The sequence below is a fragment of the Lepidochelys kempii genome, chromosome 13 (assembly GCF_965140285.1).
Source record: "Lepidochelys kempii isolate rLepKem1 chromosome 13, rLepKem1.hap1, whole genome shotgun sequence".
NCBI classification, from domain to species: domain Eukaryota; kingdom Metazoa; phylum Chordata; order Testudines; family Cheloniidae; genus Lepidochelys; species Lepidochelys kempii.
Window position 1 is genome coordinate 1,638,737 of NC_136392.1, and position 14,157 is coordinate 1,652,893.

A 14,157-nucleotide genomic window follows, 5' to 3' on the forward strand; every position below is an offset into this window, starting at 1 on the left:
TCTTGGTCAAGGCAAAATAAAAAACAATCCTCTAAGGCAAAATATTGAGATGAAAAGAAATAGACGAAATGCGGAAGTGAAATGTAAAGAATATTTTTATTCCTCTAATCTGCATAGTGTTGTCGTCCATCTTTTCAGACTTGTTTTTAAATGTCCTCTTCTCTTAATTGGATGAATGTCCACTGCAGTGTACCAGTTAAGATAATTGTATTGGACTTATGCAAAAGTCCATAGTTTTTTGGTTATTTTAGAGTTTTGTGAATACTGTGGACAGCTACTTGCTGCAGTACTGAGTGTAAGGAGAAAGTAGGACACTAAAGAGCACTTTAAAAGGTAAGTGATTCAGCCTGTAGTGCAATGACAATAGCTAGAGAAAATGGCTTAGCAGTAGTCCTGTTTAGAACTTGGCAGTGCTGCAGTTACCTGCGACTCCATTTGAAAACTGTCTGTTTTTTGTCTTTCCATCCTACAGACTGAGGACTTGATCAAAGCCCTGCAGGACCTGGAAAATGCAGCATCAGGAGATGCCACAGTGCGGCAGAAAATTGCCTCGCTGCCACAAGAAGTTCAAGATGTGTCACTGCTGGAGAAAATTACAGGTAAGAAGCTAGAAGATGAATGAAAATGAGCGTAGAGGGATTTGACTTTCAAGACTATAATGAGCAGGATGGATGCACCTCATGCCCTTTATGCCTGCTAGCTTTATAGCTCCCTAACAGTTAGCAGGTAAAAATCTTCTGGCATGCGGTTGGAGGTAAGATTTATATCTCTCCTTCCATTCCTTGGGCCCAAACCAAAATGTGTTTACAAGGATTTTTATACTTGGAGAGCCTGTATTCACTGTCCTTTCCTCAACCAACTTCTGACGGCTTCATTTTGTAGTTCTGAAAAGAAACTAGAGCCAGAATATTCAAACTGGGGTGCTGAAAGTTAAGCATTAAATATATATTTATGTATTTTAAGTGGCCTGATTTCTCTCTTCTTCTCCACCCCCCGAGCTGAGTACCTGCATCTCCCTTTGACTGCAATAGGAAGTGGATGCTCAGATGTGCTGACCATGTATATGTGGGTGCATATAAATGTATGCACCCATGTTTGAACAATATTTGCTTAAGAACCTGGGAGCACATGCAAACAGAATTGATTTTGACTCTTGCTTTTGAAAGTATTCCTAACTTTTAATTTTAGAATTCTATGAGGACTACCACTTATTCAACTCTTTGTAGTGTGTGCTCATCATGTCCAGCTGTGAGAAGGACAAGTGTGTATTTATGTGTAAGCTTGTGTTCTGTGTGTTGATAAATATTCACAGGCATAAGGTCCATCATACAGTGCACATCTTGCATAAATACTAGGGCCCCATGAAGTGACAGAACACATTCTGTTAATGTAAGCTAATAGTCTAGTATAATAGCTCATAAAAGATCCACAGAAACAACTTCTAAGGGAGTGTGAGCACAGTTGTGGCGCTGCAGCTGTACCAGCATGGCTCTGTAGTGTAGATTCTTCCTTCAGCAACAGGAGGGGTTTTTCCCATCAGTGTAGTTAATCCTCCTCTCCAGGAGGCAGTAGTGTAGTTGACAGAAAAAATCTTCTCTCAACCTAACTGCATCTACAGGGGGTTAGGTCAACCTCACTGTAGCACTCAGGGTATGAATTATTTTGCATTCCTGAGTGACGTAGCTAGGTTGAGCTAGTTTTTAAGTGTAGTTCAGACCTCACTGTTGGATCTGCAAGACTAAAAATGTGACCATCTGGTTCTGTGTTTAAAATCTTCCGTTTTCAGGTTTAGTCTTAGCAATTTTTGGGTGCCCCTTAAATCTCTTGATTACAACTATTTTCTTTTAACCCCTGGATAACTCTTGTGAATAAAATGTTGTGCATGTGGTTGTTGGATTAGAGCCTTTTTTCAAAGCATAAAAGGGTTTTAGCTGAGTCCATGTACATTTTTACCACCTTTGCATGTAGACAAAGAGGCAGCAGAACGTCTTTCGAAAACAGTGGATGAAGCATGTTTGTTACTAGCCGAATATAATGGGCGGCTGGCAGCAGAGTTGGAAGACCGACGCCAGCTGGCACGCATGCTGATTGAGTACACCCAGAACCAGAAGGATGTATTGACAGAGAAAGAGAAAAAGTTAGAAGTGAGTACTGCTCAGAGCAATGCTGAAATCTTATCCTCCTACCAAACACACATACTTTGCCTTCAAAATTTAAACATTTTTTTCTTTTAAATGAGAATGATGTAAGGTAATGTAGCAATTTAGTTCTCCCTGGAGCACTCTGCTGTTGAAAGAAAACAGGACTGAGGAAAAAATATTTTCTGTGAATAAATAAATTAAAAACCGTGAACTGCTGAACTCAGATGTCCAGCACAAAAGTAGATGGAGAAGGAAGCACTAGAACTTAAATATATTTTTTGAGAGAGACTGTTTTATCATCAAACATTTTTGATGTTCAGTCCAGGTTCACGTCAGGGTTTATTCTTGAATGAAATCCCTATCCCCCCCAAAAAAATCAAGTGTCCATGTTACTCCTTCCTGCAAATAACTGATGCTTTTTGTATATTTTGTGTAGTTGGTTGCTGCTTGTCTGGCTTGAAGGTCCTATTTGCTGAGCTGACTTGTCAAATGTGTGTTTTAGTACTGCCAACCCTGCTTAACCAAAAAATGGTGATGCTTTTAATTGGATTTACGTGCAGTGCTTACATGAAGGAACAGGTAGTGGTGATGTAGAAAGATGACAACTCAGACTTCATGCCGTAGCCAGCTTGAACTTGGAGGGCAAGAAACTGCTGTAAAAATAATACTGTCTGACTGGAACTCAGTAGTGACCAGAAACCCCAGAGTGAGTACATGGGGAACAGCAGACGGTCGTTTATCTGAAATGTTCTTCTTTCACTGAGGAAGTGTTTTCAGCACCATGTCGTAGGACTAATATGGCAGTTTAATTAATGATTCTGGTTGTATGTCACTTTGCCATCTGTTGAACTGCCCCTTGGCGACACATTATGGGCTTCCTCTACACTGTCGGATGCTGATTATTATGAGCAGCTGCTGTTGGGTGGGACATGAGTTACAGAGGACATAGTCTCCTAGAAGGAGACTGGATTATAGAGCATTTCAACCCTTTGTGTGCCCTCTTTCCATCACAACTTGTCTTCTGTCCTGGAATGTTAGGCAGTACTCTTAACTTGTACTCTGTTTTGGCCATGGGTTTTCCTTCTGTGTCTATACATAGTAACTTGAGTACATACTGTACATTATCCATCCAGAGTTTAAAAATCATCTAGAAGATTTAGGACTGTTGCATTCAAAAAATCTAAAGATTGTTCGGCTTTAACTATCTAGCAAATTTATTTAGTCTCCGGAAGCTGATTTGAGAGTTGAGTTTATGGTGGTTTTCCTATAGTTGGTTCATTTATAAAGCACTTTAGATATCATGAGTACAGAAGAAGCCATAAAAACGGCTTTCTGGCATCCGTTACTTTATTTACGGAAAATAACAATAGAAACCTTGGGTCAGATTCATCTTTCACTGAAGTCAGTGATAAAACTCCAGTTCAGTTCTGCAGGAAGGGGATTGTGAGCCCCTCCCATCTCTTAACTGCTTTAATGGCACCTACAGTAAAAAGCAGAATGCCTCCGCGTGCATTTTAAAAATCCTAGATTTTGAATCAGCTTGAGTTGTCATAAAATTAATTTGGAAACTTGTGCTATAGCAACTTTAGTCTAAAGTTTATAATAAACTAAATTATAAACGCTGTGGGTTTTGTTTGCTTTTGAAATGACACTTCTGATAAGGTCTCTTATGTGAAAGTTAGCAAACTGCTATAGGCCAAAATAATGAAAGTTCAAGCACTGAGCCTTCAAACAGGGAAGCTGGTATGTAATTTAATTCACATAAATAGTCCCATTGACTTCAGTGGGACTAGTCATATGCTTGACTTCAGCATGTGCAAAAGTGCTTGACGCATTATGGACTAAACCTGTATTTTATTAAAAATGTCTCTTAATGGCATGAAATCTTTGTCAGTTCAGAACACAGTAGTCTCATTAACAATGAAAAATTAGACTTCTAGCATACTCTCACAGTATACCACCAGGCCAAAACTTAAACCCCAGGAGTCTTAAATTAAGCACCTAAGTGTGGAATTTTCAAAAGCAGTTAAGTGACATAGAAGCACAAGTCACGTTGACGTTGTGCTGCAAACCCTTTGGGGTATAGTCGACAAGCATTTCAGCTTTCCTGACTTGTGGAAGTTTAACATATTGGAGGATTTTGTTGGTTGCAAATGCAGCCCAGGCTATATGCTTATCAGTTTTGTGTTTGAGTTTCTGGTGTTCTCAAGTAACAATGTTAATGAGACCCTGGGTTTATCTCGTTCAGCATAGATGGGCGTTTTAAGTGTGTAATCCCTTAACAGAAAAAGTTGAAATTCTAATAGGATACTAAAGAAACAAGGACAAAACATCCACTCTAGAATTTAAGTCTATAAAATAAGAAGAAAGTAAAGAACTAGCAACATGTAAATACTCAGTTTTAAATTAAAAAAAGAATCTTTTTTTAATCTATCCCGTTCTTAGTACTTCTCCATGACATGTTGTTGTGCTCCATCATGATCTTTTTTTCCAAATATTTCAATTGCTAGCTGTATGTGTTTACAAAAACAAACCTGGCTTTCAGCTGAGATGCATTTAGAAGCGAAGTTCTGTTTTGAAATGTTTACTTCATTCACTTTTCTGGTCAAAGTGACTGAGAGGAGAGAAAGTAGGCTCTTTGTTGGTAATATGAACCAGGATTTCATTCTGTCGAGTCATGAAGTGCCAGTGTCTGATGAAAAATTGTAAATCATTGTGGACCTTCAAGGTACTGGGGTTGCACACACAAGTAACTCTTTCTCTGAGATAGTAATAAAAATAGCTAAGCCCCGTGTCTGAGAAGGGAACTTTTCTGTCTAAACACTGGAGTTCTTATTTAATTTAAATAGTCCAATACTACTGCCTTTCATCAACCATGGCAAATTCTACAAACAAACATTTAGGCTGAGTGGGAGTATTTACTCATAGTAGGCTATTACTCAAGAGATTTTGAAAAGTCCAGGGTGCCAAAAGCTCTTACCGTCCTCAGTCACACACAATCCTTTCATCAAGACAGGATATATTAGAAAAGATGAGGTTGGACAAGTGAACTACAATTCATGAGTGAGCAGTGGCAAAGATTTGCATGAGTGAATTCAAAGGCTGCTATAGTACTAAGAAACCCACAAACTGATGGTTTGAGGGGAAAGGTGGTACTGGATGTTGAATCTGAGAGAAAAGACATCAGGGTCAGACATCTAGGGGAAGAGAATGTAGGCCCCACATGCTGTGGGACTGTCTCTTAAACAGTAACTGTGAAAAGGAGTTGGGGGTCATGGTTGCATAACCAGCTGAATAGTAGCTCTGAGTGCAGTGCTTCAGTGAAGAGAGTTAGTGAGGTTCTTGGAGGTGTAAACGCGAATATTAAATAGGAGTAGGGAGGTGGTATTACTTCGTCTTCAGCATTGGTGAGACCATTAGTTCCGTTGTCAATGCTTCCAAAAGAATGTTGGAAATGCTTCATGGAGCTACAAAAAAGATTCATGGTCTGAGAAACCTGCCATTACCTCACCCGCTTCGCTTTACAGTGAGTGAGTGTTTCTTAAATCTGTGTAGTTTACCAAAGAATAAGAGGTGACTTGATCACAGTCTGTATGTACATGGGAAGAAGATGTCTGATAGTAGAAGAGTCTTTTTAATTTAAGAGAGGTTTAACAAGATCCATTGGCTAGAAGCTGAAGCTATACAAATGCGAACTGGAAATTATGCTCAAATATTTGAGGGTAGCATTGGAACAATTTACCAAGGGATGAGGTGGGTTTGCCATTACCTGGAGTTGTGGATTCCTTTCTGAAAAGATATGCTCTAGCTCAACCAGAACTTATGGGCTTGATGCAGGAATTACGGGGTGAAATTCTATGGTCTGTTTTATGCAGGAGGTCAGGTTACAGTATTGTAATGGTCCCTTCAGGCAGTAAAATCTATTAAATTAAGTAACGGATGCAAAGATCAGTATTTCAATACCTTAGCATGTATAAACATTCTTCTCGGAGAAGGTGGCTTCCTATTGCTGATGAATAGGTGACTCAAATCTAAGTTCCTTATCTTTTGGTACTGACACTTTTTTGACCACCTAAGATCCCACCGAAATGCTGATCAAATAAAAGCACATTGAGAATAAAAACTGTGCCAGAACCTGCAAAGTTAAATGTAAGAGGCTAGCTATTGTGAAGCAAAGTGCACACTGTGCCTGTTGAAATAAATGACAATAGCTATCTAAGGGGGAAACAGCAAATCAGTTATACTGTATAAAACTGGACACTGAGGACTATAGGGAAGATATTCAAGGGAGGAGACAGCCTCCATGTTCAAGTTGCCAGATGATTGTAAAATGAAGGTAGCTGAATAGATGGAGCCACATAAGTGAAAGTACTACCAGAATATCTCCGATCCTATGGAAGAATGGATACCTCAAGTATATGTGATATCTGCAGTAGATCAGGACAAGGTGGAACAAAACGGCAGAATGACTCTTCTGCAAGAAGAGTCAGTCTAACCTGGGGGAGGGAGGAATTTGTGTTCACGGCTGTAACTTTGATTTATAAAGTCAATACTATGGACTGTTCCTTCTTTTCCCCCCATTTGTCATCTCCGTATGCTTTTGGGGTTTTTTGTTTGTTTTTGGTATGCTCTTTGGGACAAGTTATGTTGCTGCTTATATCCAGGCCCCTATATATTTCATGATTCTGCAATCAAGACATTTTTCTGCAGAATTCACCTGTTGCTGAACATTTGAGATCCATTATCTCCACTTTCAATTAAAAGTTTTGTGACCTTACAGTTGTGAAGATAACTTTTGACGATGTGACCTGAGTATAAACCAATAGCTGTCTGAGTCTGCCAAGAGCCTCAAAGAATAGTTCAGAGGTGTGAACTGCCCCCGTCATCTCACTTAATGTTCCATGGACTCTGTGATTGTGTGGCCATGGAATTTGCCATTTTCCCAAGCTATCCATGCCCTGCATGAACTTGCCTGTAGCTGCCACTTTCGCCACAATGGGGAATTATTTGGGTTACTCTCTTCACCGTAGAGAAGAGCATGGTTCTGTAGAGCAAGAACTGGAGTCCTGTTCGGATCCAAGAAGTGTGTAGGCACAGATAGCTAGGCTGCCTAGTGACTAGAGCACTAGGTGAACCACTGAAGCAGACTACAAGTTCTCTCCGTCTCTGGCACACACTGAGTGGAGTAACAAGTCTCTGAGCTGGACCACCGGGATAATGTAGTAATTGCTGCCATAGAACTGGGCTGTCTGGAGAATGCAGTGAAGAAATCAATCATTGACTAACTGTACATCAGTGAGTATTTCCAACTATGAGCTATTGGAGGTGGCGGGGAATAAAATAATGTTTGCAGCAGAGTTTGGTCCTGTTGTACCACAGAGCACACGTAAGCCATGACCTATGTGCTGCTTATACAGTGTTCAGCACAGTGGGACCCTGGCCTGATTGGCACTTCTAGGCACTCCTGCAATATAAATGTTAAGTGAAATAGTAATAAAAAAACTTATCTAGAGATCATGAAATTATTTCCATGTAATGTTGCTGTATTTTTCAGAGAGATGCATGCATTGCTACACTTCCACCTGGCAATGAAAATCAATAAAATATTTGAACAAAGGTGACTGTATGACTGGAAGTGTGCTTGTGTTCTTCTTAACCTGGCATCGTAGTAAAAGGTGAGCAGGAGGAGTAGTTTGTGGAGCATGAAATGCTGCCAAAAGCAGAAACAACATGCTTAGTAAATTGAAGGTGAGGGAAAGAAGGAACTGTATCTCCTTATTTAAAGAGTGGGAGAGGAAAAAGCCAACCTGCCAGCAGACCTTATCTACCAAATATAAGCTTTAGCTCTGAAAGGAGCTATCATTACCCTTCAGGTTCTGAGTAGTGCGTTGTTCCTTTGAGAGAAACTTGTCTGCAAAGTCAAGTTTGTTGCTTTCTTGCTGCTGTGAAATGAGAGAGGGGAAACTGGTTCCTTGGTTCTGTCTGCTCTCCCCAGATTAGACTGTAGAGAACAGATATTCAGAAATGCTTGTTCTGTTCAGAAACCTGTGGGATATGAGAGAACCCACTTGAGACACAGCTTTGCTGTGTGACTCTAGAATTTTTGGTGTGTGTCTGTGTGTTGTGTTTTTGTTTTATTAAGATGAATTCTTCTGTTGCACTGAAGAGCACAGAATCTGACAGATGGAGGCTGGTTCCCTCTCTGCTATATTGTCTACCTTTCTGCATGGGGGAAATTTCATGGCCTTTTTAAAGAAATGCTCAAAATAACCTATAATCTAGTCAAATGTTAACTTGGTGTCAGACCTCACCCACAACTTAGCTGAGAGTACTCTGTTCCTTCTTTACACTGAGTCTGCATGCCCCCTCTGCTCCATGAGATCTTTGGAGCCTTGAGATCAGAAATAGGACCCCGAGGTGGGAAAGGTCACCTCTAAACTTTTTTGTTTGTAGCAACTACAGAGGAGCTTCTTTTCAAGGGAGAGAACTTTTAGGGCTTGATTCAAGCCCCCTGAAGTTAATGGGTGTCTTTCAAGTTACTCTGGTCTCTGGATCAGGCCCTAAGTGTATCTAACTTCTCACCTACTGCTCAGCTGAGTTTGGATGAAAATTAAATATAAATTATGCACACTAAATATTTAGTTTCTTGTTCTTTTCCGGCTTGATTTGTACACATGCGTGTGGGCCTCCTTTATTGGGACCAAGTAACCTTTTCATTCCTGGGGTTGAGATGTTTCCTTATTAGGCTAAGTTGTCTCTTTTGCATGCAGCCAGGCTCTCTCACAGTCATCTTTGTAGTAAGTCGGGTGTTACAGCTGATGTGGGGAACTCTTCCCCCAACGTTGTTTGACTGTTAGTAATTTTATTTGGCATGCTGATATTGCTCACTGTTGAACAAGGACCGCACGAAAGTGTGGGGGAAATGACATGTTTATAAAACAATAGGGGTGCTATACAGAATGGGAATAAATACAATTTTTAAAAACTACAGACAGGACAACTGAGGATGTGGGAGTAGGTGGGATTGTGGGCAGAGGAAAGGGAAGACAGTGGTAATACCAAACACCTCAAAATTGGAAAATCTTTAGCTGTTTTAAAAGCAGGGAACAGTTAAATGGTTGGATTTCAAAGGGGAATGAATGCTGTACCATAGAATCATAAAGTATCAGGGTTGGAAGGGACCTCAGTAGGTCATTTAGTCCAACCCCCTGCTCAAAGCAGGGCCGATCCCCGACTAAATCATCCCAGCCAGGGCTTTGTCAAGCCTGACCTTAAAAACTTCTAGGGAAGGAGATTCCACCACCTCCCTAGGTAAAGCATTCCAGTGTTTCACCACCCTCATAGTGAAAAAGTTTTTCCTAATATCCAACCTAAATCTCTCCCACTGCAACTTGAGACCATTATTCCTTGTTCTGTCATCTGCTACCACTGAGAACAGTCTAGAGCCATCCTCTTTGGAACCCCCTTTCAGGTAGTTGAAAGCAACTATCAAATCCCCCCTCATTCTTTTCTTCCGAAGACTAAACATCCCCAGTTCCCTCAGCGTCTCCTCATAAGTCATGTGTTCCAGTCCCCTAATCATTTTTGTTGCCCTCCGCTGGACTCTTTCCAATTTTTTCACATCCTTCTTGTAGTGTGGGGCCCAAAACTGGACACAGTACTCCAGATGAGGCCTCACCAATGTCGAATAGAGGGGAACGATCACGTCCCTTGATCTGCTGGCAGTGCCCCTACTTATACATCCCAAAATGCCATTGGCCTTCTTGGCAACAAGGGCACATTGACTCATATCCAACTTCTCGTCCACTGTAACCCCTAGGTCCTTCTCTGCAGAACTGCTGCCGAGCCATTCGGTCCCTAGTTTGTAGCGGTGCATTGGATTCTTCCGTCCTAAGTGCAGGACTCTGCACTTGTCCTTGTTGAACCTCATCAGATTTCTTTTGGCCCAATCCTCCAATTTGTCTAGGTCCCTCTGTATCCTATCTCTACCCTCCAGTGTATCTACCACTCCTCCCAGTTTAGTGTCATCTGCAAACTTGCTGAGGGTGCAATCCACACCACCTTCCGGATCATCTATGAAGATATTGAACAAAACGGGCCCCAGGACCGACCCTTGGGGCACTCCACTTGATACCGGCTGCCAGCTAGACATGGAGCCATTGATCGCTACCCGTTGAGCTCGACAATCTAGCCACCTTTCTCTCCACCTTATAGTCCATTCATCCAGCCCATACTTCTTTAACTTGCTGGCAAGAATACTGTGGGAGACCGTGTTCAAAGCTTTGCTAAAGTCAAGGAACAACACGTCCACTGCTTTCCCTTCATCCACAGAGCCAGTTATCTCATCATAGAATGCAATTAGATTAGTGAGGCATGACTTGCCCTTGGTGAATCCATGCTGACTGTTCCTGATCACTTTCCTCTCCTCCTAAGTGCTTCAGAATTGATTCCTTGAGGACCTGCTCCATCCTGTATCCAAAGGGATGATCCTCGGCTGGTTAAGTGGTAGTGAAGTTATCCTGAACGAGGTTCATGTTAAGCACAGAATAGCCAGGATTAAGCCCTAGGAGGTGTTCTTTGTAATACAAATAGTAATAAAAGGGTATATGCTAAAAATGTGGAGTCCAGTAGTTACCCATCTAGCAGCTGTACCTATTAATCCACACTAATGAATAATAACAGGCTGCTCATGGAAAATCTTATGGTCATATACTTCAATATGTTTTGACTTTTTGAAAAGCTGTAGAAACATTAAGCGGAGGGTTTAGCTAATAAATATATGCTGTTTAAATAGCTATTGATCAGTTGCAGTAACTGTTTTTCAACAAAACTTCATTGGCTTTTTTCTACAGGAACAATGTCTCCAACTGTCACATTGTGACTTACATTTTAATGAGTCCACTTTCTAAAAGCTTGTTTAAACACAAACTTGAGCGGCAAGCTAGAATAGCCAAGGAATGATTGATTGGATTGCTTTGTAAGTACTGCACATTTTGAGTATCCCTGATGCATATTTACATGATTTTAATCCCTGTTAAAATGTAAACCTAACAAGCTTATGCCAAACTATTTAAACTCTAAATATTAAGCTATTTATACAAGTTCCATGATTTTAAAATAATTACTCTTGAGCCAATGGTGCATGTTTTAGAAATTCTGAGTGAGCCCTTCTACTTCCCTTTATACAGTAATAAAAACGTAATTTTTAATGTAAATTTCCAAGGATCTGATTTGTTAACTAACAAAACAGACGATATTCACAGTTCAGACTGCAACTGTCCTCAGTTCATTCTTGCACTGTAGCACACATAATGAAGATAAAAATTACCCACTGTTCTTATTTCCTGCATATGAAAGCCTAGTTAAGTTACGCATAACAGGGCAACTTAAAAAGGGTCTTTCAAAGGTTTATTTTAAGAGAATTAACCCTGGTGCGGGTTAGTGGGAGCTGTGATGATACAGAACATTGAATTCTGGCCCATCTGGTGTGACTTAAGAGAAGCTAAACAAACTGGTGGTGGGAGGGGGGAATCTTAGAACTTTTTTTCTTTTATTTAATTATCCCTCTTATTTCAGGCATTCAACACAAACTGAAGGGTCAGTGCCATTTAAACGTGCAGATCCCTTTTTAATGCTGAAACTTTCCACTTTATCTTCCATCACTGTGTGTAATATATGTCCTTTAATCAGCAGTGTCAAGCAGAGGGTGTTTTTACATATGACATGCTACAACAGAGGTGCTTGAAATGAGTATCTGAAGAGATATAGCTCCTTCTCCAATTCACCTACTAAATTATGGTAAAGCTAAAATAAACAATGTTTTGTAGTGTAAGCATAAGAACAGTCATACTGGCTCAGACCGAAGGTCTATCTAGCCCAGTATCCTGTCTTCTGACAGTGGCCAATGCCAGGTGTCCCAGTGGGAATGAACAGAACAAGTGATCCATCCCCTGTCGCTCATTCCCAGCTTCTGGCAAACAGAGGCTAAGAACACTGTTCCTGTCCATCCTGGCTACTAGCCATTGACAGACCTATTCTCCATGAATTTATCCAATTCTCTTTTGAACCCTGTTATCATCTTGGCCTTCACAACATCCTCTGGCAAGGAGTTCCACAGGTTGACTGTGTGTTGTGTGAAGAAATACTTCCTTTGTTTGTTTTAAATCTGCTGCCTATTAATTTCATTTGATAGCCCCTAGTTCTTGTGTTACGAGAAGGAGTAAATAACACTTCCTTATCTACTTTCTCCACACCAGTCATGATTTTATAGACCTCTATATCCCCCCTTTTCCAAGCTGAAAAGTCCAGTCTTATTGATCTCTCCTCATATGGCAGCTGTTCCATACCCCTAGTCATTTTTGTTGCCCTTTTCTGAACCTTTTCCAATTCTAATATCTTTTTTTTGAGATGGGGCGACCACGTCTGTGGGCAGTATTCAAGATCTGGGCGTATCATGTATATAGCGGCAATATGATATTTTCTGTCTTATTATCTCTCCCTTTCTTAATGATTCCCAGCATCCTGTTCGGTTTTGTGACTGCCACTGAACATGGATTTGTGCTGGAAATCACTTTAGATAAGCTATTACCAGCAGGACAGTGGGGTGGGAATAGGTATTGTTTCATATTCTCTGTGTATATATAAAGCCTGCTGCAGTTTCCACGATATGCATCTGAGGAAGTGAGCTGTAGCTCACGAAAGCTTATGCTCTAATAAATTGGTTAGTCTCTAAGGTGCCACAAGTCCTCCTTTTCTTTTTGCGAATACAGACTAACACGGCTGTTACTCTGAAAACTGAACATTGAGTGGATGTTTTCAGAGAACTCTCCACAATGGCTGCAAGATCTTTGAGTGGTAACAGCTAAGCAATTGTTGTAATTGCATACAGGGATCTCCTATGACTATAAATTGGGTCAGAAGTTGCCAGTGTAATCTCTATACTAAAGTGAAGTTCAAACTATAAAAAAGTTTGCAATTCCCTGTGCTATAGCTCTGACTTTCCTGTCTTGTCAGTTTAATGGTCAAACGTTTTCTCTTAATTTTCCTGTCAGATCACACTGTTTAATGGTGTTAAAGTGTGATTCTGGACTTGCTTTGCCACTGAGTTAGAATTCTAACTTTTTATTCTGAAAGTGAACATTGATTAGGAAGGGCACTCACGATACACGCCGCCAGTTTTTTCCAGCCTCATCCTCAAAGCCCAGCTACAGCAAATATTGAGTCAGTTCTCATTACTTTGACCATAAAAGGCAAATAACATCCAAATGCTGTCAGTCTTAATGAACCCATCCTATGCAGCAGTGGCAGTCGGCTGTGTGCAAAGAGTGTAGATCGGGACCACAGAAAGTTAGCAGCTTCTTTTTAAGCACATTTCAAGAGTTGTGGGGGTTTTGGGATAGAAGGACTTTAGGCAGTAACCTTCAGGCTGTATTTTCAAACCATGCCTCAGCATGGGGGCTAATCGAAGACTATCATATTCTTCTTAAAAGCTTTTTCCAGAGTTCTCCACAGCAAGTTGCCTGTGCGGTTGCATTCAGAATAGCTAACACCACTATCCTTAGGAGGGTTTGTTGCCACTGCTTATGCTCATCTCTGAAGGGAGAAAACAGTCCCTCTTGGCTCCTCTTTCTCTTCTGCATGCTGAGGTCTCTGAATCTCTGGTGTCTCTCCAAATGGAACATTCTCCTTTTTGTTTATTTAACTTTTTTCAAGCACAGTTTGGACATTTTATTTGAAGTTAATCACTGTTTTTAATAGATTTTATTTTTAAGGCTTGTTAATGATCCAGTATTGCCAAGGACCGGGTTTGGAAGTCTGTCAGTATACACACAGTGTGCCCTGTAGTCCAGGCTAATGTGACTTGGGGTGACATTTTCCTGCGTGACATCCTGTTTGAAGTAGGACTGAGCATTCCAGCCACTGACTGGAGCAGGCAGTGTAGTCAGCTTCAGGAGCCTTAACTTTAATATTGCGCTTGGGGTAGATATTGAGGGTATGTTTACACTGCAGCTGGGAG

At 40.7% G+C, this 14,157-nt stretch overlaps 1 protein-coding gene across 4 annotated transcripts in view; it reads left to right on the forward strand.

Moving 5' to 3' along the window:
- Positions 1 to 14,157, forward strand: part of RPRD1B (regulation of nuclear pre-mRNA domain containing 1B) — a 47,048-nt gene that overhangs the window by 22,194 nt on the left and 10,697 nt on the right. For 2 of the 4 annotated variants that reach the window (XM_073309961.2, XM_073309960.2), the window contains exons 5-6: positions 473 to 599; positions 1,969 to 2,144. In XM_073309961.2, coding sequence (XP_073166062.1) covers positions 473 to 599; positions 1,969 to 2,144 — 303 coding nt within the window. Of the gene's footprint in view, positions 1 to 472; positions 600 to 1,968; positions 2,145 to 2,701; positions 2,847 to 7,695; positions 7,917 to 14,157 lie in introns of those variants that run through there. The other 2 variants (XM_073309962.2, XM_073309963.2) reach the window with 2 other exon arrangements.